This window comes from Sturnus vulgaris, chromosome 5 (assembly GCF_052056855.1).
Source record: "Sturnus vulgaris isolate bStuVul1 chromosome 5, bStuVul1.hap1, whole genome shotgun sequence".
Lineage (NCBI taxonomy): Eukaryota > Metazoa > Chordata > Aves > Passeriformes > Sturnidae > Sturnus > Sturnus vulgaris.
This window is the reverse complement of record NC_142247.1, coordinates 62010076-62032092: the sequence shown is the minus strand read 5'-3', so window position 1 is coordinate 62032092 and position 22017 is coordinate 62010076. Positions and strand designations below refer to the sequence as shown.

At 44.9% G+C, this 22017-nt stretch overlaps 1 protein-coding gene across 5 annotated transcripts in view; it reads left to right on the top strand.

The window, feature by feature from the left end:
* The first annotated feature begins 5080 nt into the window (after positions 1-5080).
* Positions 5081-22017, top strand: part of LHFPL3 (LHFPL tetraspan subfamily member 3) — a 243811-nt gene continuing 226874 nt past the window's right edge. For all 5 annotated transcript variants that reach the window (XM_088165843.1, XM_088165842.1, XM_014869028.2 and 2 more), the window contains exon 1: positions 5081-5563. In XM_088165843.1, the coding sequence (XP_088021969.1) occupies positions 5095-5563 (469 nt within the window). In that variant the 5' untranslated portion in view covers positions 5081-5094. The remainder of the gene's footprint in view (positions 5564-22017) is intronic.

Genomic DNA, 22017 nt, shown 5'->3' with positions numbered 1-22017 from the left:
GGACAAAAGACAGAGAAGCCTCAAGTCTTCAAGACTTGCCTTCCTTTTCTTCAGGACCCTAGATCTAGGCCAGCCCAAAATTAAATGAGTCTTTTATTTGTATGTATCTGTATCTGTTTTGTTAAAAGATTGTAACAGTTATATGCAGCTTATTTAAGTGGGGTGAGAGTGAAATTCTAAGTTGTTGATAGGCACTGGGTGAACATGGTAGCCAGTGAATGATACCACAGAAAAACAGGAGAAAAGCCCCTGAGGGGTAAAGCAGTTCATGAACCCTTGCCTGCAGTTACAGATATGAAAAAGCTCCTGGCAGCCTAGAACTCTCTATGAACCAGGGGAAAAAGGCTTCTGAGGCAGAGCTGTACTTTAAGAGGGTTGGATGGGAGACACTGCTCAGAGGGGTTGGCAGGAGTCAGTCAAGCATCTGAGCAGGGATGTCCCTGTCATGGAAGTTTGCCTGTGTCAGTGTGAGCCTGTCGTCACGTGCTCAACAATTTTTCCCAGTTACCTCAACTGTCATCAAAACTTATCATTCATTGTCTGACACTTTATTGCTATTGATTCATTGACATGTAACTTCCTACTACCCTGTTCCCTTCTCACAGACTTTTTTGTGTATTTCCTCTCTCTTGATAACTCTTGTCCACCTATGCATTCTCCCCTTCCCCCTTTTGTTTTTTTTTTGTTTGTTTGTTTCCCACCATGTGAATATCAAGTGAAGTCCCAGATATGCATTTCTTGCCAGACATTACTCATGGCTCAGCAACTGAATGCATCTGTTCTTCTGACCCACAGTGTCCAAGGGTTTCCTGGCACAACACGCAGCTTCTCTCCACAGCACTCCAAACAAAATACTTAAATAGTTCTCCACCACAGCTCCACCACTGCAAGTAACTGATATGTTCCAAAGAGAAATGTTGTGATTAGAAACACTAACTAAATAACATTTATTATAAGCTTTTATTTTGTGTTTTGTGTAATTATCCATATAAACAAAAAATGAGCACATCCATGGTCAGATAAAATGATCAATAGTGTGCTCCAGGCAAATTTGGGGCACAGTTATACTTTAAAAGATTTTATAAATTCTCTTTAATGTCTTAAGAGCAATATTATGGTTGGAAAATCCAGTAGTGAAGAGGATGTGCCAAAAAAAGAGCTGTCTGTACCACTTGATTTACATCCCTTTGTCCTGCATTGCACGCTCACATGCTAATTAGTAAACAGGATCCTGCCTTATCAGGTGCGGGAGACAGCAGCTGCTGTCCAGAAAGATCAGGATGACGAGAATCCTATTTCACCTGTTGAAGAAGATTTCGGCGAAAATCCTGGCTCAAAGTCAGATATTTTTTAGATGAGACTAGATGGCAGCCACAGGCCTGGGACCCAGTTAATTTTCAGGGACAAAAATTGTGGAGGTACAATATTGTTGGAGAAAAAGGATAATATTCTGAGGATTAAGATGATGAAAGCTGTCCAAAAGAGCTGGGGACTATCCCTGCTTCTGCCACAAAATTCTTCTGTGATACCAGGCACAGTGCTTAAAACCTTTCATAGATGAGCAGCACCTCAGTATGGCTTCTTCTGAGGCCTCATTTTCAGAACTGCTGCAACTAAAATACGTGTGAGGTCTGCTCTGAAAAATAAGGTCCCAGCTGCCTTTTAACTATTCTGTCCAGAATATGCCAATCTTCTATCTCATAGAGATATTCTATTTTCTAATGCCATGAAGCTCACATATAATTGTGGTAAGAACTATAAAAATACCTCCTAACACTGTCTTTAGGCATTCTGAAGAAATTCCGGTACCAAAAAGAAAGACTAGAGGATTCAAAACTCTGGAAAGGGACACAGCCAGAGAGATTCAGGTGCCCCCAAAAACAGACATCTAGTACCACTTTCCTATTTCCAACACTGAAAGGACTCATGGGTATCACCTGAAGTCCATGTGAAATATGTGCCATTTTGGTGCTGGAGACTGGAGAAGACATCCAAGGACAACCAAACCAATCACTGCCAGGCAAAGGTCTTTTTTCCACAGTTTTAACTCAGCTTTTCAGCAGAATCCTAGTTTCTTCCGCTGCTTCTGGCCCTTCTTTTTCTTGTCCAGACTGGTTCCCACATTTACCCACCCTAGTCAGATTCTTGTTCCCCAGCTTCTTCTCCAAACTCAGTATTTTGTCCTCATCATCTCTTGGCCCATTTCTTCTACAAGCAACCTATTTCTCCTTTCCTGACTCCTTCCCAGGTCCATATCTCTTCTTCCTGACATACCAATTCCTAGGTTCATCTTTATTTTATGTGCACATTTACAGGCCCACCTATCCCTAAACCTCCCATTTGGCACAGATCCCTTCCACATGACCTCCCTTTTTTTAAAAATCTCATCGAGCATCCTTCCCAACCTTCCCTCTGACCTCCATTCCTAAACTGTCTTGGGCCACTTCAGACTTACTCCTGCCTTCTGTATCTGGCTTGTATTGTCTGCACCTCCATATTCCTGGGGCCTGACAAGACTCAGCCTGAAGAAAACGGGAGTGAGCACCGAAGAACCATCACTCCTCCTGGTGCTCGAGGCTGGAACGCGTTCAGCTCTTCCCTGAAGACGGCATATGAGCAGTCCGGTCACGCAGCAGCTGCAGCAGGAGCAGGACGAGGCAGCGGAGCACGCCCGGGCACCTCCAGCGCGCTCGGTGTGAACCAAATCTCCAGGAATTTTAGCAGTACTTTTCACATTTGGACCCGCCTACCTAAGAAAGAGAGGCAAGTGTGAGTATTTGGGGTCCACACTGCCTATGCTGCCTACGTCTAAGCGTACCCATGCCAATGTGCATGAAGGGCACTGCTCCCACGGCCTGGCTGCACGGACACGGCTCCCTTTGTGCTTCCACCCCGCGGCCGCAGCTTCTCGAGCTCTGACTGTCCCCGACACGAGCGCGGCGGTCTGAAACTGGCAGCAGGTGCTGCCTCTTCCTAAACTCCTCTGAGAGAAAGTTGGGAAGGGTTGGCGTTGCCGCTCCATTGGTCTGCGCCTGGTTAGTGGCAGTCGTGGAGCAGAAACCAAACTTTGCTTGAAACAGTTGAAAATTTAAGGAATGCCAGGAACCATTTCCACGGGAATCTCTCTCCCTCCTGCCGGCGCCGGGGAGCGCCAGTATTTAACGGAGCGCGGCCCCTGCCGGCACCGCGCGGCAGCCGGGCCGGACCGGACCGCTCGCTCTGCGGAGCCTCCCGCTCACAGCTGTGAGCTCGGGCTCAGCACAGGTCGGGGACTGCAAATCCAAGTGTCACTGGCACAGGAATGATTATTACCAGATGCTAATTGCTCGTTAATGTATGCTAATCACTGCTGCATGCCAGCGCGCTCAGAGCACCGAGTGCCAGGCAGAAGGCACTGGGCTGGAGCGCCTCTCCTCTCCTCTCCTCTCCTCTCCTCTCCTCTCCTCTCCTCTCCTCTCCTCTCCTCTCCTCTCCTCTCCTCTCCTCTCCTCTCCTCTCCTCTCCTCTCCTCTCCTCTCCTCTCCTCTCCTCTCCTCTCCTCTCCTCTCCTCTCCTCTCCTCTCCTCTCCTCTCCTCTCCTCTCCTCTCCTCTCCTCTCCTCTCCTCTCCTCTCCTCTCCTCTCCTCTCCTCTCCTCTCCTCTCCTCTCCTCTCCTCTCCTCTCCTCTCCTCTCCTCTCCTCTCCTCTCCTCTCCTCTCCTCTCCTCTCCTCTCCTCTCCTCTCCTCTCCTCTCCTCTCCTCTCCTCTCCTCTCCTCTCCTCTCCTCTCCTCTCCTCTCCTCTCCTCTCCTCTCCTCTCCTCTCCTCTCCTCTCCTCTCCTCTCCTCTCCTCTCCTCTCCTCTCCTCTCCTCTCCTCTCCTCTCCTCTCCTCTCCTCTCCTCTCCTCTCCTCTCCTCTCCTCTCCTCTCCTCTCCTCTCCTCTCCTCTCCTCTCCTCTCCTCTCCTCTCCTCTCCTCTCCTCTCCTCTCCTCTCCTCTCCTCTCCTCTCCTCTCCTCTCCTCTCCTCTCCTCTCCTCTCCTCTCCTCTCCTCTCCTCTCCTCTCCTCTCCTCTCCTCTCCTCTCCTCTCCTCTCCTCTCCTCTCCTCTCCTCTCCTCTCCTCTCCTCTCCTCTCCTCTCCCTCTCTCCTCCCCCTCAGCCCCGCGCCCACAGCCATCACCGCATCCCCGCGGCTACTCTGTGCCCACACAGCGCTCTCCTCCGCGACCGCCATCCCACTCCCGAGGCCAGGAGCGGCCGCCGGCGATTCCTGGCTTCCCCGAGCTCCAGGCTTTGCCTCGCGGAGGTTTCCCTTCAGCCTGGAGACGAGCGCCTCCGGTTCCCCCCGCGCCACAGCGGGCACTGCCGCTCACCCGCCGCAGGGGACCCAGCAGGTGCCGTCCCCGGCTGGAGAGGCCGTGATGATGTTTTGTGCGGGCACGGGGACACCACGCGCACGTTCCAAACTTTAAAACCCGCAGCCTGACCATGTCTCCCCGGAAGCGCTGCATGAGCAGCGTCGGGAGCGGGTCTCCCCTGCAGTCGCTGCCCCGGCCGGGAGAGGTGCCCGCGGGCTGGGGAGAGCCGCGCACAGGGCTCGCCCGGGGAAAGGGCGCGGGCGGCCGTTCGCCCCCGCCTGCCGCCGCTACCTCCCCTCGGGGCCGGCCCTGCCCGTGCCCCCGCCGTGGGCGCGCAGGCGGCGGGACGCACGCGGTGCACGGTGTGCCGTGCGGGCTGTGCAGTGTGTGGTGCGCGGTGTGCAGGGTGCGGTGAGCGGTGCGCGGTGTGCCCTGTGCGGTGTGCGGGTGGCGCCCGGCGGCGGAGGGCGGGCTGCGGGGCGGGCGGTGCGCGGGGCCGGCGGCGCCGCGCTGCGCCCCGATAGGCGGCGGCGGGCGGTGTCGGTGCTGCCGCCGCTGCCGCGGCTGCTGGTGCTGGCGCGGAGCCGCTGAAGCCCGGCAGAGGGGCTCGCCGGCTCTCGCACGCAGCGGCGGCGGCGGAGCGCGTCGCGTCGAGCGGAGCGAGAGGGGAGGAGGAGGAGGAGAAGGAGGAGGAGGAGGAGGAGGAGGAGGAGGAGGAGGAGGAAGGGGAAGGGGAGGGGGGCACCTTCTCAGCGAGGATGCCCGGAGCGGCTGCAGGGACGGCGGCTACAGGAGCAGGCTCGTCAGGAGCGATAGCAGCGGGGATGCTCCCAGCTCAGGAGGCGGCCAAGATCTACCACACCAACTACGTGCGGAACTCGCGGGCCATCGGCGTGCTCTGGGCCATCTTCACCATCTGCTTTGCCATCGTCAACGTGGTGTGCTTCATCCAGCCGTACTGGATCGGGGACGGCGTGGACACCCCGCAGGCGGGCTACTTCGGGCTCTTCCACTACTGCATCGGCAACGGCTTCAGCCGGGAACTCACCTGCCGGGGCAGCTTCACGGACTTCTCCAGCCTGCCCTCGGGAGCCTTCAAAGCTGCGTCCTTCTTCATCGGGCTCTCGATGATGCTCATCATCGCCTGCATAGTCTGCTTCATCCTCTTCTTCTTCTGCAACACAGCCACCGTCTACAAGATCTGCGCCTGGATGCAGCTGACCTCGGGTGAGTGAAGGCAGCGGTCCCGGGTGTTGGGGGGCCCCGCGCAGCCCTGTCCGGCACAGCACGAGTGGCACGGGCGGCTCTGGACAAACTTGCGGCTCCAGCGGCTCCCGGGTCGGATGAGGGTCTGGGAGGGGCGGGGGGAGAGGCCCGGGGTTGCCCCGCCGGGGCAGGCAAGGAGAGGATGCTCGGGGGTGCCGCGACACATCGGCAGCTTCGCAGAGCGGTGCCCGTGCCTGCCCCGGGCCGCCCCGCCGCCCGACTGGGCGTGGGCCAAGTCAGGCTCAGCCCGCAGCTCCTCGCACCTCTCCGAGACCTGCCCGGGGGAGCTGACAGGTTTCGGTCTGTGAACCGACCCGTGGGCAGCTCCAGGGACTGCGGGCGGGTGTCCTCCAGCGCGTGGTCTCTTGTAAAGGTCAGGAGAAAATGGCAGTGAGGACAATTCGAGCAGGCGACGGTGGGTGAAGGCAGCTGCCCGCCTGTTGAAGCTTAGTCCCGGTCCCACAGTTCCACCTGGCCAAGGCAGAGCCTTCGGCTCCAGGGGAGGGGTTGGCGAGGTCTTTTGCTGGTGAACTGGAAGGGCAGCTGAGGTCGTTGGATGTGGCATGCATGAGTTTTGGTTGGGGTCTGTTTCACTTGTCCACAAGGTTTATTTCCCACTATGCGTTAGGAGTGCAAAGAAAAAGAATTCATTTCAGTTGCTGATTTTGTCTCAGAAGATGTCCTGACTTCATTTCACTTTTCCCATCACTTCCAGTATCTCCCTGGGGAAAGCGTATGGTAAGAAAGAGTGAAAACACCAGGACATCCCTTTTTGCATTTCCAGCACAGCTTTCCCTCTGAGTTAGTGGAGAACTGGTTATTTGTGTACAGATGGGAGGGTAACAAGAAAATAATGGTCTGTAGAATTAAGATAGTAATATAAGCAGTTTTAGTGAGACAGAAAATATGAATTCTTCAATCATTTGGGGGAAAATGGAGGCTAACATCAAAGCACACCTGTTACACGTCCTCCTGGTAAAACCCTGAAATTGAGAAGTTTTGGAATAAGCAGGAATAAGCTGTTAGGGAAACAGAGCAAAATGTCAGCAAAATGGGCTCACAATCACTTTTTCAGTCCCCTTAATTGACCTACATTCATTTCAGTTTCTGAGCAAAAATTCTTTTGAGTTTTCTACTGAACAGCTTCAGCATTATTCAATTTGCCATCTAGTCCATGAGTCTTGGTGGATTTCTCTGGTTTGTATGAAATAGCTTTAACCATTTCTCTCTCTGATGATGTGTTTCTGTGTGCTATTATGCATTTTTTCTATCACTGAAGTTTCCTTGTAATTTCTTTCTGTGTCACTTGGGGAATGATCTGCAGGCACTTGAGGTTGGTAGGTTTTTCCTAGTTCCAATGAGTTTAGTTTTGGGTTCGTTATCTCCGTACTGGGAGCCCCCTTTGATGCTGGTGGCTCCTCTGTCCATTCAAAAACATGCATTCTGATATGGTCTGGTTAATCGTACACACTCACGTCCCTTGGCTCTGGGCTGAGCAAACTGTTTCATCTTCACATGACTGATGTCTCCTCTGCTCCATCAAGGACTTCTGCTTTCAGCTGTCTCCTCCCATGGCTCTGCTGCTAAAAGGTGCCACGAATATTCACTGTTTTGATGCATTTCAGCATGTTTTGTTCATGTCCAGTATGCAGTAGGACATCAAAATTTCCAAATCCCTTTCACTTTCCAACATCAACATTTATTTATATGGTTGCACTTTTTCATGCCCAGATGTGCTAGTGCAAGGAAGATAAAATGAATCTGATTCTTTTACTGAGTTTCTGTACAGGTGAATAATGATAAAAAACCACCATAAGTGACTGATCTACTGGAGCCCAGTCTATACCACGCTGCAGGTGTGACTGGGGATACGTTTTCAGGCAAAGCAACACAGAATTTTTGTCATCTCCAAAGCTGGCAGATGCCCTGTTGGTATTAAAAGTCAACAAAAGGAGCTTTATGAGAAGAATCACTTCTCAGACGGCTTCCCTCCAAAATTTATAAGGGAATACATGCATAGCCAAGTGTTTGTTTGCTGTCTTTCCCAATTTGTACATGAATGCCTTGGAAAGACTAGAACAATATTGGGTGTTGAAAGAACCTGATTTTGTTGTTTGTTGAATGTTTTACCTTAATTCAGTATTTATCTCACTGTTCAATTCTGTATTACTTTAAAAAGTTTCCTCAGGGAAAAAAAACTACCAGAAAGTCCATATTGCTCTGGGTTGCATCCTTTGAAGAAAACAAAGGTGGTGGGACGAAAGGAAAACTTAGAGTAAAATGTGCAGGACAGCAGTGTTATAATGATATATTTTCTCTGAGCTATATGACCTACTTCCTTTATTATTAGTTTGCTGTTCGGAGAGTATAAGTAATAGATAATAGTAATCCTAAAATACTTCTCACAAAAAACAATATAGTAATGTCAACTACATATGCATATAGTTTTGTGTAGTACAGGAAAAAATTGAATCTGAAGTAGTGAAATAAAGAAGCATGTGAATATAACTTTGATTTTGCTTGCTGTTATGTACCTTCATAGTGTTAGCATTAGGTTAGGTCATATAATACTTTTAAATCTTGTTAGAATCAGGTTTCTGATGTGGGATCATGCTTGGTTTAGGATTGCAAATAAAAGCTTAGGAACTGATGTCTTTAGAAGAAAGATTTGGATCACGGTCTGTCCTGCATGAGTCATTATAAACTGTCCGCATGATATAGCTCTTGTTTTGAAAAGGTGATTTCTAAATAAGAAAAAGACAAACAGCATCTTGGGCACATATACTCTCAGTCCTTGTTGCTGTCTAATAATGTCTATGACTAGACATGTCTATGACATGATAAAGAAGAAAAATCCTAAGAAAAAATGTATTTCCTGTGTGTGCATGAGTACAGCATAGATTAGATGGTCTTATGATTTAGCCATGGCTTAGACTGCCTTTTTTGTTGCATGTGCATAATGCTGTCAGGGTACACTTGATACTTTGAGAGCCAATGTTGGCAGCCTTGTTCTCCCATCCCCTAACCTCCTCTTCTGCAATTGCAAAATCATAGGTGCAAGCAGTTGCATATACATTCACCTAATTTGAGCAGCTGCATGATCACAAACTCTTGAAATCATTAGGAATTAGGTATGATTATTCTTTATTATTCTACACCTAAAGTTTGCATACAAATAAAGATAATTCTTGAGATCTATTCTTTTATAGGTTAAGTAACTTAAACATTTCCATTCTGTCATTGTGATTTTTTTCACTATTAGATATTTGTTATTACTTTTTTCCTTTACTAGGATGTTTCAAGTTATAAAGTAAAGAAAGCAAAAGAAAGGCATAGAAGTGTCCCATGGACAAATAAGATTAAACCAATATATAGGTTTTTCAACAGATGCCTAAGTGCATGCCCACAGTAAGAGGACCATTGAACAAAACATAAAAGCTCTGTACTTTGGCAAACCACAATCCAGTGATCTTTGACAGTGGTCTGTAACATGGACCTATGAAAACATCAGAGCAGGTAAAGCTTGTTTTGCTCTCCATGTTTTTGGTTCTTCAGCACTTTTACTCAGGGGCTTCCTCAGATGGATCTTGGCATTTGCTTGGATCTTGGTGTTGGCACTTGCTGGATTTTGTTTTTGAGACTTTGGTCACATTTTGAACCTGTGTAAACTTTTAGCATTTGCAATGCCCCAGAGCAAGGAGTTCCACAGCTTGATGTGTGTTGTGTGAAAATTCAATGGTCTTTGTGTTTTAAATGTTGTGCCAGCCCATTTCATTTGATACTCTCAGCTCATGCATTGGAAGAGGCTGTGAACAGGGAACTTGGAGACACATTCCCAGTCCTGGTTCTGATTACACATTTGCTGTATCCCCTCAGTTACCTGGTTTTGAGACCTTTGGCTTAGTCAGTTCTTAGTTAGTTTGTACCGAACTTGTGATCATCTCTGCTGCCCTGCCTATAGCCTTTTCCAGTCTACTGTATCTCTTCAGAGTCCGTGGGACCAGACCTACACACAATATTCAAGACAGACAAACCAGCCATTCATACAGTGACTTAATAAAATTCTGTCTTTTGTTCTCTGTTCCTTTCCTACTAACTACTAATACACAGTGTTTCCCTGTTAGTGAACAGTGGGCTGAGGTTTTCACACAGCTGCCTATTATAACCCCAAGATCTCAGTCCTGAAGTTGTAATAATCACCTTGGGGCACATAGTATTGTGTAGTTAGGTTTTTTCCCCCCCTTTAAGAAATGACTTCATATTTATCTACACTGACTTTAATTTGACTTTTTACTGCCTAGTCACTCAATATTGTAAAGTCTTTCTTCACAGTCAACCCTTATCATATCTACCCTGAATGAGTATCAGCAGCTAAGTTTTTCACTTCACAATTTATCCTGTTTTCCAGCTCATTTATAAATAAGAGAGTAGCTCCCAAGTTCCAGCACAGATCCCTGCAGGATTCCACCATTGACCTCTCTCCACTTGAAAAATTGACAGTAGTGTCCTACCATCTGTTTCCAATTATTTATCCTTGCAAGGGCATTTATTTTTATCCTCTGGGAGTCTAGATTTTTTAAGACTTATGAATGATAGATTCATCAAATGCCTTTTGGAAATCCAAGTAAACATTGTTAACGAAAACCATAGTACACATTATTTTTTACTTCTTTGGAGAACTCTAGTAGTTTTGTGAAAAAATTACTTTAAATAGGTGCATTGGTCTTACTTCACGTCCTTTCATCACCCAAATATGTCATGTTTGTACACATGCTGACATATACTGTTTCTTTCATAGTTCTACTGATTTATGTGGTGCAGGTGTTGGTCTTTCTGGGGTTCCCCAGGTTTTCCCTGGATTTGTTTTAAACTAGTTTTTAAAACTGGTTTCCTATCACTCAACTGTCAGATCTTTGAGGCCAAAGCACCATAATGAAGAGGTTATTACATGCCACAATTAAAAGTTTGTTTAAAATAGGAAATTGTTTCAGAATGAAAAGGAGAAATTCTTCATTGCAACTGTGTTGTTTGCCTTTATGCTTGAGATCAGTCTGCAGGACCAGGTGACTTTTATGTAAGAGTCTTAAAAGGCTTGACCTTGATGCTCTTGGAGTGTTTGTTACTGCTATTTGACAGATCTTGGTATAGGGGTAAATTCCAGAAGGCTAGGAAAAAACCCCAGCCTTGCACCAGTATTTGAATAGGGTATCTCATGGAGTCAGACAAGGATCTTGTTCGTAGCCTCAGCATCCTTAAAAATTTATTGAGAGAGTAATTTACATTTATGGCTTCTGCACTTTGCAGGTGGCATAAAAATTATTTGTTTAACAAATGATAGTTATTTGTCTAGTAAATTATAGTAAGGATAGCTAATTGCATAGACTGATTTGGATGTCATAATAACATGGGCTTATTTCTACAACCTGTATTTTAATACACCGAATGCAGTGTAAAACTTCTAAGAATCAGAATCATGGAATCACAGAACTATAGAATGGCCTGGGTTGGAATGATCATCAGCTCCAGCACCCCTGCTATGAGCAGGGACACCTTCCAATACACCAGGTTGCTCAGAGCCCCATCCAGCCTGGCCTTGGACACTCCCAGGGATGGGGCATCCAGAGCTTCTCTATGCAGCCTCTTTCAGAGTTTCACCACCGTCATAGCAAAGTATTTCTTCCCAATATCTAATCTAAACTTACTTCTTAGTTTCAGTTTGAATTAATTTCTCCTGTTCTGTCACTATGTTCCCTTGTAAATAGTTCCTTGCCATCCTTCTTGTAGGCTCCCTTTAGGACTGGAAGTCCACAATTAGGTCACCCCAAAACCTTCCAGGCTGAACAATCACAGTTCTCTGAACTTTTCCTTCACCTTTCCTTATAGGAGAGGTGCTCTATCCCTCTAATTACTTTCATGGCCCTTCTCTGGGCTTTCTTCAAAAGGTTCATGTCCTTCCTGTCTAGGGGACCCTAGAGCTGGATGCAGCACTGCAGGTGGGGTCTCACCAGAGCAGAGCAGAGCAGAGGGACATTCAATTTAGGGACAGAATTCAATTTAGAGAATTGGGGGACCACGTCAAAGGCTTCACAGAAGTCCAGATAAGTGACATCCATAGCCCTTCCCTTGTCCAGGCACAGAAGCTGACAGGTTAGTAGTTCGCAGGATCCTCCTTTCTACCCTTTTTAAGATGGGTACAATGTTTTCCATTTTCCAGCCACCTGGGACTTCACCTGACTCCTATGACTTTTCAGGTATCAGGGAGAGTGGCTTGGCAACTATACCAGCCAATTCCCTCAGGACTCTGGGATGCATCACATTAGTTCCTATAGATTTACATATGTTCAGGCTGGTGGTCATGAACCTGGTGTGTACTTGCAGTCAGAAGCATTTTGCGCCCCCAGTCCCCACCCTGCAGTCCACACTTTCAAGAGGTGTGGGCAGAAATGTTGCCACTGAAGGCTGAGGCAAAAAAAAGTCGTTGAGTACTTCAGCCTTCTCCTTGTCAATTATTACCAGTTTTTCAGCATTGCTTATTGGGGGTACATCTTCTTTGACCTTTCTTTTCTGGTTAATACACCTCTAGAGGTGCTTCTTGTTACTCTTTGCATCCATTGCCAGGTTCAGTTCCTGCTTCAAAAAATGTAGGAGGCATCCTACTAATGGGAGAATTATGAAATTATGTGTTATGGAAAACAGTTACTTAGAAGTGAAATTGCAGACTGTAGTAAATGGACATCTGCATGTGAGCTCCCAACTGCAGTGAAAAAAATCCAGTGCTGTCCCTAAATGTGTATGCAAAATTTGGATTCCTTTGCCCGTAGTGGTTCCCATGCCTGTTCTGTCTAGGTCAAATATCTTTCAAGATGCCCTTTCAAGTATAAAATAGAAAGGATCTCAGTACTGATTTAAATAAATGAAAGAAGAAGAGCTAAAAGGATGAATTTTCTTGCTATTCAAAAGAAGATTAAAAATTGACAGATGATGGCATATGAGGACCTACAGGGGAAGATTTCAAGTCATGCAGTGCTCCTTAGCTTGACAAATGCTGTGTTTGGAAGCTGAAGTTGCAGAAATTTGCATTAGCCATGAGGTAATTTGTACATGTACATTTGTAACCTTTTAAGTTACATTTTTCATTTGTTAATTGTCTTTACTAACTCACCAGAAGCAAAGGACCCTAACCAAGAGTGCTGTCAGCTTTTGTTGCCACTACATACTCCACACATAATGTGGGAAGACATATGGGAGGCAAAAGGGACAGGAAGACAAGTCCAGGTATATTAAGCAAGTTTTTGAGCTTGACTTTCATAATTGATGCTGATTTTAATAAAAGCCTTAGCATCTCCATGGCACCTGTGGGGTGAGGTGACAAAAGTTATTTAGTGGTCTCTGAACAGTAGTGAACGTTGGACTATCAGGGAGAAAATTCTGAAAAATCAGGGTTCTTGAAGGCTCTGACCATGGTATGATGAGTATTGCCTCTGCATTTTTGGGAAATGGGATGCTGGAGCTGTGCAGGCAGGCAGGGAGCAGGGAAAGAGCCAAGTGCCAACAAATGGAGTGTCTCATCAAGCCTATGAGGACATTAATTCAAGCAGGCCTGGTGCATGTTCTTCTTTTTCCCAAAGGAGAAATAATGCTGCCTGATTTTCTGTATGTTCAGTTCCAGAGGAAAGTTTCCCATTGGGTTTAAAAGAGATCCCTAGAGCCTCCTTCATCCTTGCCTGGGAATGCCCCACGGTAGCCTGTGCTCTGCTGCTGTCACACTGGCTGTGATGAGTATTGCCATTGGGAAGTGCTTGTGTCCTAGTGTGAGTCAGAAGGTTAGCTGGGTAGGTTGGAAAAATTACCTGAAGGTTTTAGTGGGAAGTTTTGGGTGTTTGGGTGTTTTGTGTGATGGGGCTGTGTAGCTTTTTTGGTTTCATTACACTGAAGTAAACATTTTCATATACTGCATGTTTGACTATAAAAATGAAAGTAAAAGGTGTGTCACGTGAACAGTGGAAATGAGGGAGAAATGCTGTGCTCAGTATCTCTAAGTAATTTCTTTCCCCAAATAATCTGTGCCTACAGTACCAAAAATTCTCTCCTGCATCCCATGATGTCATGCCTTTAGCAGCTAAACTTTCTAAAGTTCTTCACAGGCTCCCTATCTCTGTAGTTGACAAAGGCACAGCATGTACTATACCTGGCAGAAATCTATTTGTTGGTTTATGTACTCAAGTCGCCATCTAGATTTGTTAAAGGATAAACTATCCCTGTCTTTCTACTGGTGGGAAATTGGGATTCTTTCTACTTCCAGCTTTTGCACAAAACTTGCAGTTTAGTGTCTTGAAGACTTGTAGCATCAGTCAAATTTGCTTGAAATTGGTCATCAGGCTCAAAATCACACAGCCACATCTGTCTTTATCCCAGAGAGAACCTGTCTAAAATGTATCATGTAAGAAGTGAGTATCTTTTATTTTTATTAGTGATTTGAGATTTTGGTAGAAAAACTTGTTTTTTGAAGGATAAAGGTGTTTTGGGAATGGAGAAGAGATATTTTCTTTTGGTTTAGAGTGTAATAAAAATTTCAGCATCTTATAACTCTCCCAATTGCCTTTTATGAACATCCTGGGGGCTGTGGTCCATTGTTCGAAAAACAGTAAGATAACAGAATAGTAAGATATAAAAGGAAATGCGTAAAGGTATCCAGGCTATTTGAGGATGAATAAATTTCAGTGGAAAAAGCATGTGTGAGGGAAGAAAGAAGGTGAGAAAGAAACTGGGTGAGAGTTTAAAAGAGGAGAATATTACCTATTGAAATGTGGGGAGCTGAGAAGTTGGATATGGTTAGGAAAGAGAGATGGGAGTGAGGTTTTGGAAAGTGGCTGGTGTCAGAGCAGCTCTATTTTTTTGCAGCTGAAGAAACATCTCTGGCATAGGATACAGCTGCTGCCGAGTTCTTTCAGGGATTCCTTCTAAAAGTTTAATGAAGAAAATTGCTGTACGCTAAAATGAAGCCAGGAAGAGGGAAATATACAGATATTATCAGTAAAAAGGCATGGAAGAAAAGAAGGCTAGATTTCAAACATGAAGGTTATTTTACCTTTCGTGAAGTGAACCTTTTTAGCACTGTGGTATAAACAGCATTAGCTTTGATCTTGCAAACATAAGGACAACAAGCATATCAGAACAGAAAATCTGTGGTATGATCAGATGGTGTGGACTCAATATTTGAAAACTAACAAGATCCAGCTGTGAGGAATGGCAGGGTCACAATATGGAGGCATTACAAAGGAAAAAATAAAAAACATTTTTGCTCAAAAATGGTGAAAGAAATAAAAACACGAACAAGGCTATAGCCTGGAAAATCTGCAGAATTCGATAACATCGGCTGCTATCAGCACTGTTAAAAATGCAATGGCAGCAGCATGACAGTGAATAGCTAGAATATGCACTGCTATGTGGAACAGTGTGCAGCTCCCAGTTACAAAGACAGAATTATGACTAGAATCCTTAAAAAAGGCAATATAATAGACTTGAAGATCTGTCTATTCTAAGAAAGATATTATCCATCTTCATATTGGCATTCAAAGATGCAGAAGACTCGAAACAAGCTGGCCTTAGAATAAGAAGGTCATACTTACCAGGGGAAAAGGTTCTTTTATTTTCTCCTTGAGAAGCCAGATGCAAATTTATGAATTTCATTGATTTTAAAAGGTAGCTGATGGCGTCTGTGGAGAGCCTCTTTGACACAAGCACATCATGTGCTATTTCAGAGAATATTATTCAATCAAGTAATTGAGAGTGCATCAGAAGGAGAAAGCTATGGAATAAACTGTTTGAAATAAATTATTACAAACAGCTGATGAGTTGCCACACATTCTACTTTCTTTATTTTTCTGGTTATCTTTCAAAAGGAAAAGTTTATAGAGAAGAAAACTAGACATGCTGTACTTGCAAGGTCAGAGACAGATATTCTGAGTTCAGAGGTTCAGAAAACGCTATTTGTGAAACCTTGGGAGGTTCTTTAGTTTCCTTCTAGAAGCCAAAAGTCATGTGCCTTCAGCTTTGCAGAAGCTGACTGAGTAAGGTGAGTGATCTCATGCAATTACCATGGCCAAGATGTGTCTTGTTCTGCTGTGCTAGACTGTAGCTCTGCAACCTACTGTAGTTTATTGGTCATGGTGAACCTTGGGTGCAGCAGAAGTGTGAATAAAATAGGACAAGGTCCCTTAAGATCAGGGAAGATTTTAGCAATGTCTCTCCCTCCAGTTTGACCTTTTGCCTGCCCCTGTGGAATAACAGGCTTCTGCAGTGGCTGTGGCAGGTGAATGCTCCTCAGCTCCACGGAGTTTCTTGATGGGGGCAAGGGCCATGGAGAGGGTTGTTTTGCCCAGATGTAACAGCTTGAAAGCATGAAACACTGACATAAATGATCCTGTGCCTCTTGGAGAGACATTTCTGTACAGCTTGCCAGGGCCCAACAGAGAGATATGGTTGCTGTGCCTGTACCCACAAATTAAGTGGGTTCAGAGTCCCCCCCTCTGCTGTAGAGTCAGCTGGCACACTGGCCAGTGTCCATACTATTGCATTTTTTATCTTCTAAAACTGGGTCACTAGACTCATTCTGCTGGGAACCATTCCTGGCATGTCCTAACTTGCAAACTGTGCCCTGGCAATATTTTGGAAGATTGTTAGATGGAACAGACTAAAAACACTCCTGTGACACATGCTGAGGGACAATTCTAACAATTTAATAGTGCAAGCAGTCGAGTTTCAATGCCTGGGAATGCTCCCTGGTACTGCTTCATTTATCTGTGTAGACATAACCAATATGTAGCCAAGTCTCAAAATTAGGAGCTCAAGAATTAACTATGCAGGAAAGTTAAGGTAGCATGGAAGTAGTCCTTTAATTTAAACCAATTTAAACCTCCAACTTAGTGCCATAGTATAAATTTCTGATTTGCTTTGCTAAATTGACAACAAATAATCTCTGGATAACAATTTACATGAAATGAAGTTATCTTTGAAACAAGACTTAGTAATCACCTTGAAAAAGACAGATATTTGTAACCTTTGGCAAGAGGAAGAAGTGATCAAAAATGTAGAACAAACCATAAAAAAAGATTTTCACTTAGAGACAGTGGAAGAATGTTACCCATGAGCCTAAAAATCATAAATGAGACTCCTGTCTGATGTAGACTGTTTCAAAATCAGATTTCCCACAGATATCTTCAGCTTGGCTAATACATCTTTGAACATTATAAAACTGTTATGCACTGAGTGCATATACTTAAGAGACATTTAGTGTAATTTCACAAAGAGTTAATTCAAAGTTTCAAGATTAATTTTGTGAGAAAAGTATTAGACTTTCCATCAAAATAAAATTATTCACCCTTATAGCTTTATATTCCTCTGAAGAAAGTTAATTATTACTTGGGTGCTGTATCTTAGCATTTAGCCTTCCTATTACTGGTGAAGTTATATTAGACCATCATTAAAATAAAAAGGTTGAAATTGCAATACCTGGTCATTACAGTAGAAAATTATAGTCCAAAACATTCCAAACATGCAGATGTCTTACCAGTCACAGTCACTTGTGTTTAGTTCCTGTCAGACATTTGTATTTGATCGGATTCCTCGGTCAGTGTGGCAGCACCACGTTAGTGTGGCTCACCAAGTGACATTTGGCCATTTGTCAGCCTTGGGGAGCAAGGGGACAGTGCTGGCACAGGGAAAGGCCATGCAGCTCAGGGTGGGTAATAGTGGAGATACTCAAAAGCCATCAGGTCACAATCCTGAGTAACCTGATCTAGGGGGCCCTGCTGGAGAAGGGAGGTTGGACTGGATGGAGTTCCAGTGGTGCCTTCCAGAGTCACCCAGTCCATGATTCTGTGAGGGAAGAGACGACCTGTTCACCAAAGGATGGCAGTGGGATGGCAATGTGATACTGCTCTGGACAGGACATACAAGGTCCTGGCACATGCCTTGTGAACTATTTCCAGCTGATTCAGGGCAATGCTGACATAATTAAGGATGCATTGTGATATTTCTTATGGGATTCTGGACACTGATGTGCAGTTCTGAATGAGGAGCTTCAAAAAGAAAAACTAATGAGCGGTGACATGTCTTGGGAAAACTAGGAAAGCTTGGTTAGTTTAATGTAATGTCTAAATGTAGATAAGATGTCTGTGCTGACTAAAACACCTGGAAAGGCTAAGAACAAGAGGAAAATAAAAGAACTGCCTGAGTCACTGATTTTTTCTTTGACTTGATTTGGTTACATGTCATGTAGCATTGTTAGAACAAATCACAGCCTGTTGGCCTATTTTGCTTCACGACACTTTAAAAATCTCAGAAGTAGTTTATGAACTCTCTGGAATGCATGGACTGTAGAGTGAAAACTAATGATTCTAAACTCATGGCTAAAAGTGGTACAAGAAGAAATAGAAATTATCTGGATATAAATCACTTCAGGTTGAAAAATACAAGGTGGTTTCTAACTATTAGAGCAGGAAGGTTCTAAAGCAACTTTCTGAAGGAAGGAGATTTGGTAAAATACTGAGCTGTGTACGAGAAACAGATACATATCTGAAAGGCATTACAGAATGTAGTGTTTATAACAGCGTGCCTTCTTCCTCTCTTTCTCATTTCTGAAAACAAGCTCATCTGGGTGAATGCTCTTTTCTATTCTACTCTCATTTGTTCTGTTTTTTTAAACATAATTTTTATCTCAGTGACTTCTAGGATTAAAAATAGACAGTGACCAAGATCTGTAGATCTGTCAAGTGAGGCTCATTCCTGCCTGGCATTCTGATCAAATAGGCAAGGGCTTTCCTTACATTTCCAGCAAAACTATAAAACTTTGGCAACAACAGCAGTTGCAGTGGATATTAAATTTCCTTAAGAAAATATAGTTTATTTTAGCTAAGTGCTGTTGTTTAAAAGTGAAAGCAATTAAAAAAGGAATCTTTAAAATATTCTAAAATATCAAGGTTTCAGGAAAATAATTTTACAAATCATCACTTCTATGACTAACCTGAGATGTAATTTTGCTGAGGAAGTTGTCCTGTGTTAGCTTCCCATACACCTAATTATTTTCTGTTGTCATCCTGTTACATAAACAATCTTGCTAAATAGTTAAGAAACTCATCAAATCTCTTCATCTTTTTGATGTGCAACTGCACTGGTCGTGTTTTGTGTGAATAGGTTGGTGTCAAGTGTGCTGGGTGTTGAAAGAAGGGACTCGTTGAGTGGTCCTTGCTCACACAGGATGGGTAGCAGAGTGACACTGAGTTCCCTGTTCTGTCCTTGCTGCCTCTTTTCCTGCCTCCTGTGGCAGTTTCAGAGAGGGGGAGAGCAGGGAGCTCTCTGTCAGCAGGATAAAGAAGTGTTCAGTGCATCAAATAACTGTATTTAAGTTATTATACCCTGAGCTTCCAGTGAAACACTGTTAATGGTGTACATGTCTGTGAAAGCTCTTACATGCAGCATGGATACTAACAAATGCTGCTCAGGATTTTGCACCCTTGGAGGGTCAGATCCGCAGCTACAAGGGTCTGGGTTTAAATTTAGTCTTACTGAAATTTAGTAAGACTAAATTTAGTCTTACTTTAGTCAGCGAGTTTATGCTTGAACTTAAGATGATATATTTAATAACTGAGTGTTAAACATACAAGACAGCATTTCATTTAATTTTAGCTATATGGTACACTGGAGGAATTATGCTGAGGCAAAAGTGAGGTGGTCTGTGAAATTGTTACTGAATTTTTGCTTCTTCATGAGAGATGTAGTTTCTTTTATTCCCTGGGGCTGCTTTTCCCCAAATCAAGTCTGGACCAAATGCATATCACACTTATACAGACAGCTCCATTTTACTTTGCACTTCATCAGGTGATGGATAAGCATAGATTCAAGAGCAGGGATGTGCCACAGAATGTGCAATGAAACACTCAACTACACACATCTGGCTTAGCCTGTCAGACTGCAGTAGGGCGAAAGGACCAACGGCCTTGGCAGACCTAATCTGGCTATGGCAGGGCCAGTCAAGTGTTTCTGCAGTAATCCAGGAGTGGTCAGAGCCTTAGGATATGATGTCAGTCTGTGGTAGCGTTGGGCATTAGGTTTCTTTCCTTTTGTTCTCTTTTACAGAACTTTTCCCATAAGTTGCTAGAAAATGCTAATGACTGCATACTTCAGAAAACAAAAGAGGTGGCCAAACTCGGGGAGGAGGGCATGGGCATCTGGTTTCACTTCTCTTACCTGAGGATTTCTCTCTGAGGGGCAAAGATCCATCGGGAATTGGGCAGGGGCTGGGGCAGCTGCTGGCTCTTTCTCTATCTCAGCTTCGGAGGAGAAGGTCAGAGCTGCTGCTTGGGGAAGGGAATTTGCTGCTGCCACCGGAGAGCAGCTTGGTCCTGCTTCTTCTGCTGTGGGGTGAGCCTCTGCCTGTGAGAGCAGCCACTGAGTAGCCACCTCATTAATGCTCACCCCACTGAAAGAGGGACCTATCCCCATCTGCTGGGGTGTTCGGGATCCTGAGCTCGCCTCTCCCTGTCCCGCTCAGAGCCAGGCCGCTGCTGCCCCAACCCCGCTGCTGCTTCGGCTCCATTTTCTCTGCACTGCAGCCCTGCACCCCCTGCCTGCCGAGACATCCTGCCATTGCAGCTTGGTGCTCCTCAGGGTCCTGCTGGAGCATTGGGATCGGCTGCCCCAGGAGTTTATAAACCAAGGCCTCTCCTCCATCCCTTTCCACCTGGGCACTGGGATCGGCTGCCCCAGGGTTTATAGACCAAGGCCTCTCCTCCATCCCTTCCCACCTGGGCACTGGGATCAGCTGCCCCAGGGTTTATAAACCAAGGCCTCTCTCCCATCTCTTCCCGTCTGGGCCCAGCCGCCGTCACCGCGCTCTGCCCCAGCCCTGCCCACAGCGCCCCCTGCTGGCCTGGAGGAATCACCGCCCCCGCCCGGCCGGGAGCCACCAGCGCCCCCTGTAGGCCGTGCCCGGAACTGCACCCGGGAAATGCCCACGGCACAGAAGGGTCGCTGGGATCCTGCTCTGGTTGGTGTTAATGCTGTGGTTGTTGTTGTTTGTTTGCTTTATTACACACCAGTAAAAAAATGGTATTCCTATTCTCATATCTTTGCCTGAGAGCCCCTTAATTTCAAAATTACAATAACTGAGGGAGGGGGTTTACATTTTTCATTCCAAGGGAGGCTCCTGCCTTGCTTAGCAGACACCTGTCTTCCAAACCAAGACAGGTAGCCAAGCCATCAGGCACTTGCCTACATCGAGTTTTCTGGGCTTAAAATGGCTGGGTGATCCTGTCTGACCTCTGACTGCTTTTTCAGCAGGACACAGGTCTTCTGTAGGTTCTCTGTCATCTACACACAGATGTCTCACAAGCAGTAGAACAGCTCAAGTGATTATTAGGCACCAGCATGCTGGCAAAGTGAATCAAACCCTGGTTCTACTCTCAATTACCTGTAAAACTTTCACTTAGGTTTTGCAGTGTAGAGCTGAATTCTGCCCTCTGTGGTTATGCTTGCTTGTGTCTTGAATTTATGAAGTTGAGTTTAGGGAGGATTGTTTCTGGTTAGCAATATTCTGCTAATCACAGTTCCTTCTTAATGTGCTTTTGTCTGGGATTAAAATAAAGCCACAGTGTCATGAATACAGGTATCAGAAAATGATAAAGGAATTTGAATTACCTGATGCTAAAGGAGATTAGTAGATAGTGTATGAAGAGCTGCAAAATACATATTGGCAACTGCTAAAGAAAGCTGTTGTTATTTATTGCTTCCATTTATCATTGTACTAAAAGTCAAGTTCTAATCATTTAAGTAAATACCTCAGTTCTGCTGAGCTTCAATGATGCCTAGCAGAGAGGAACAAATGCAGGTAGTAATGTGCACCTAATATCAATTTCTGAAAAATTTGAATGGTCTATAATGAAATTGCATTTGTATTTTATATGTAGGTTCTTCGGTGCTTTAGTTTTTGATGCTGTATCCTCAACAGACGTTGTGATAGGTCATTAATTTGTATGTGGATTTAGCCAATTGAAAATAGCAGCAAGGAAAGGCATTGTAAATGAATGCCCATTCTTTTGCTCTGTGAAATAATGTATTTAAATTGTGAATTCTCAAGCTCTTCTTGAGTGCATTATGGTATTATTGTGCTGGTCTAGAATCTGTTACTGTCAGTGAAAAGCTGGTTGTTTCAACAGAATACATCAGCTGAGCAAAGGATTTATAAGCACATGCTTTGATGGACTGGAGACATGTTTTGAGTGTTTGACTGTATTGAAATCTGAAATAAATGTCCACCCATCTGAGGTTATGGATGTCAATCAAATATTTCCTGTATTCTCCTTTACATTATTTATACAAATACATGCATTATAATAAATAATAGGGTAGCAGATCCC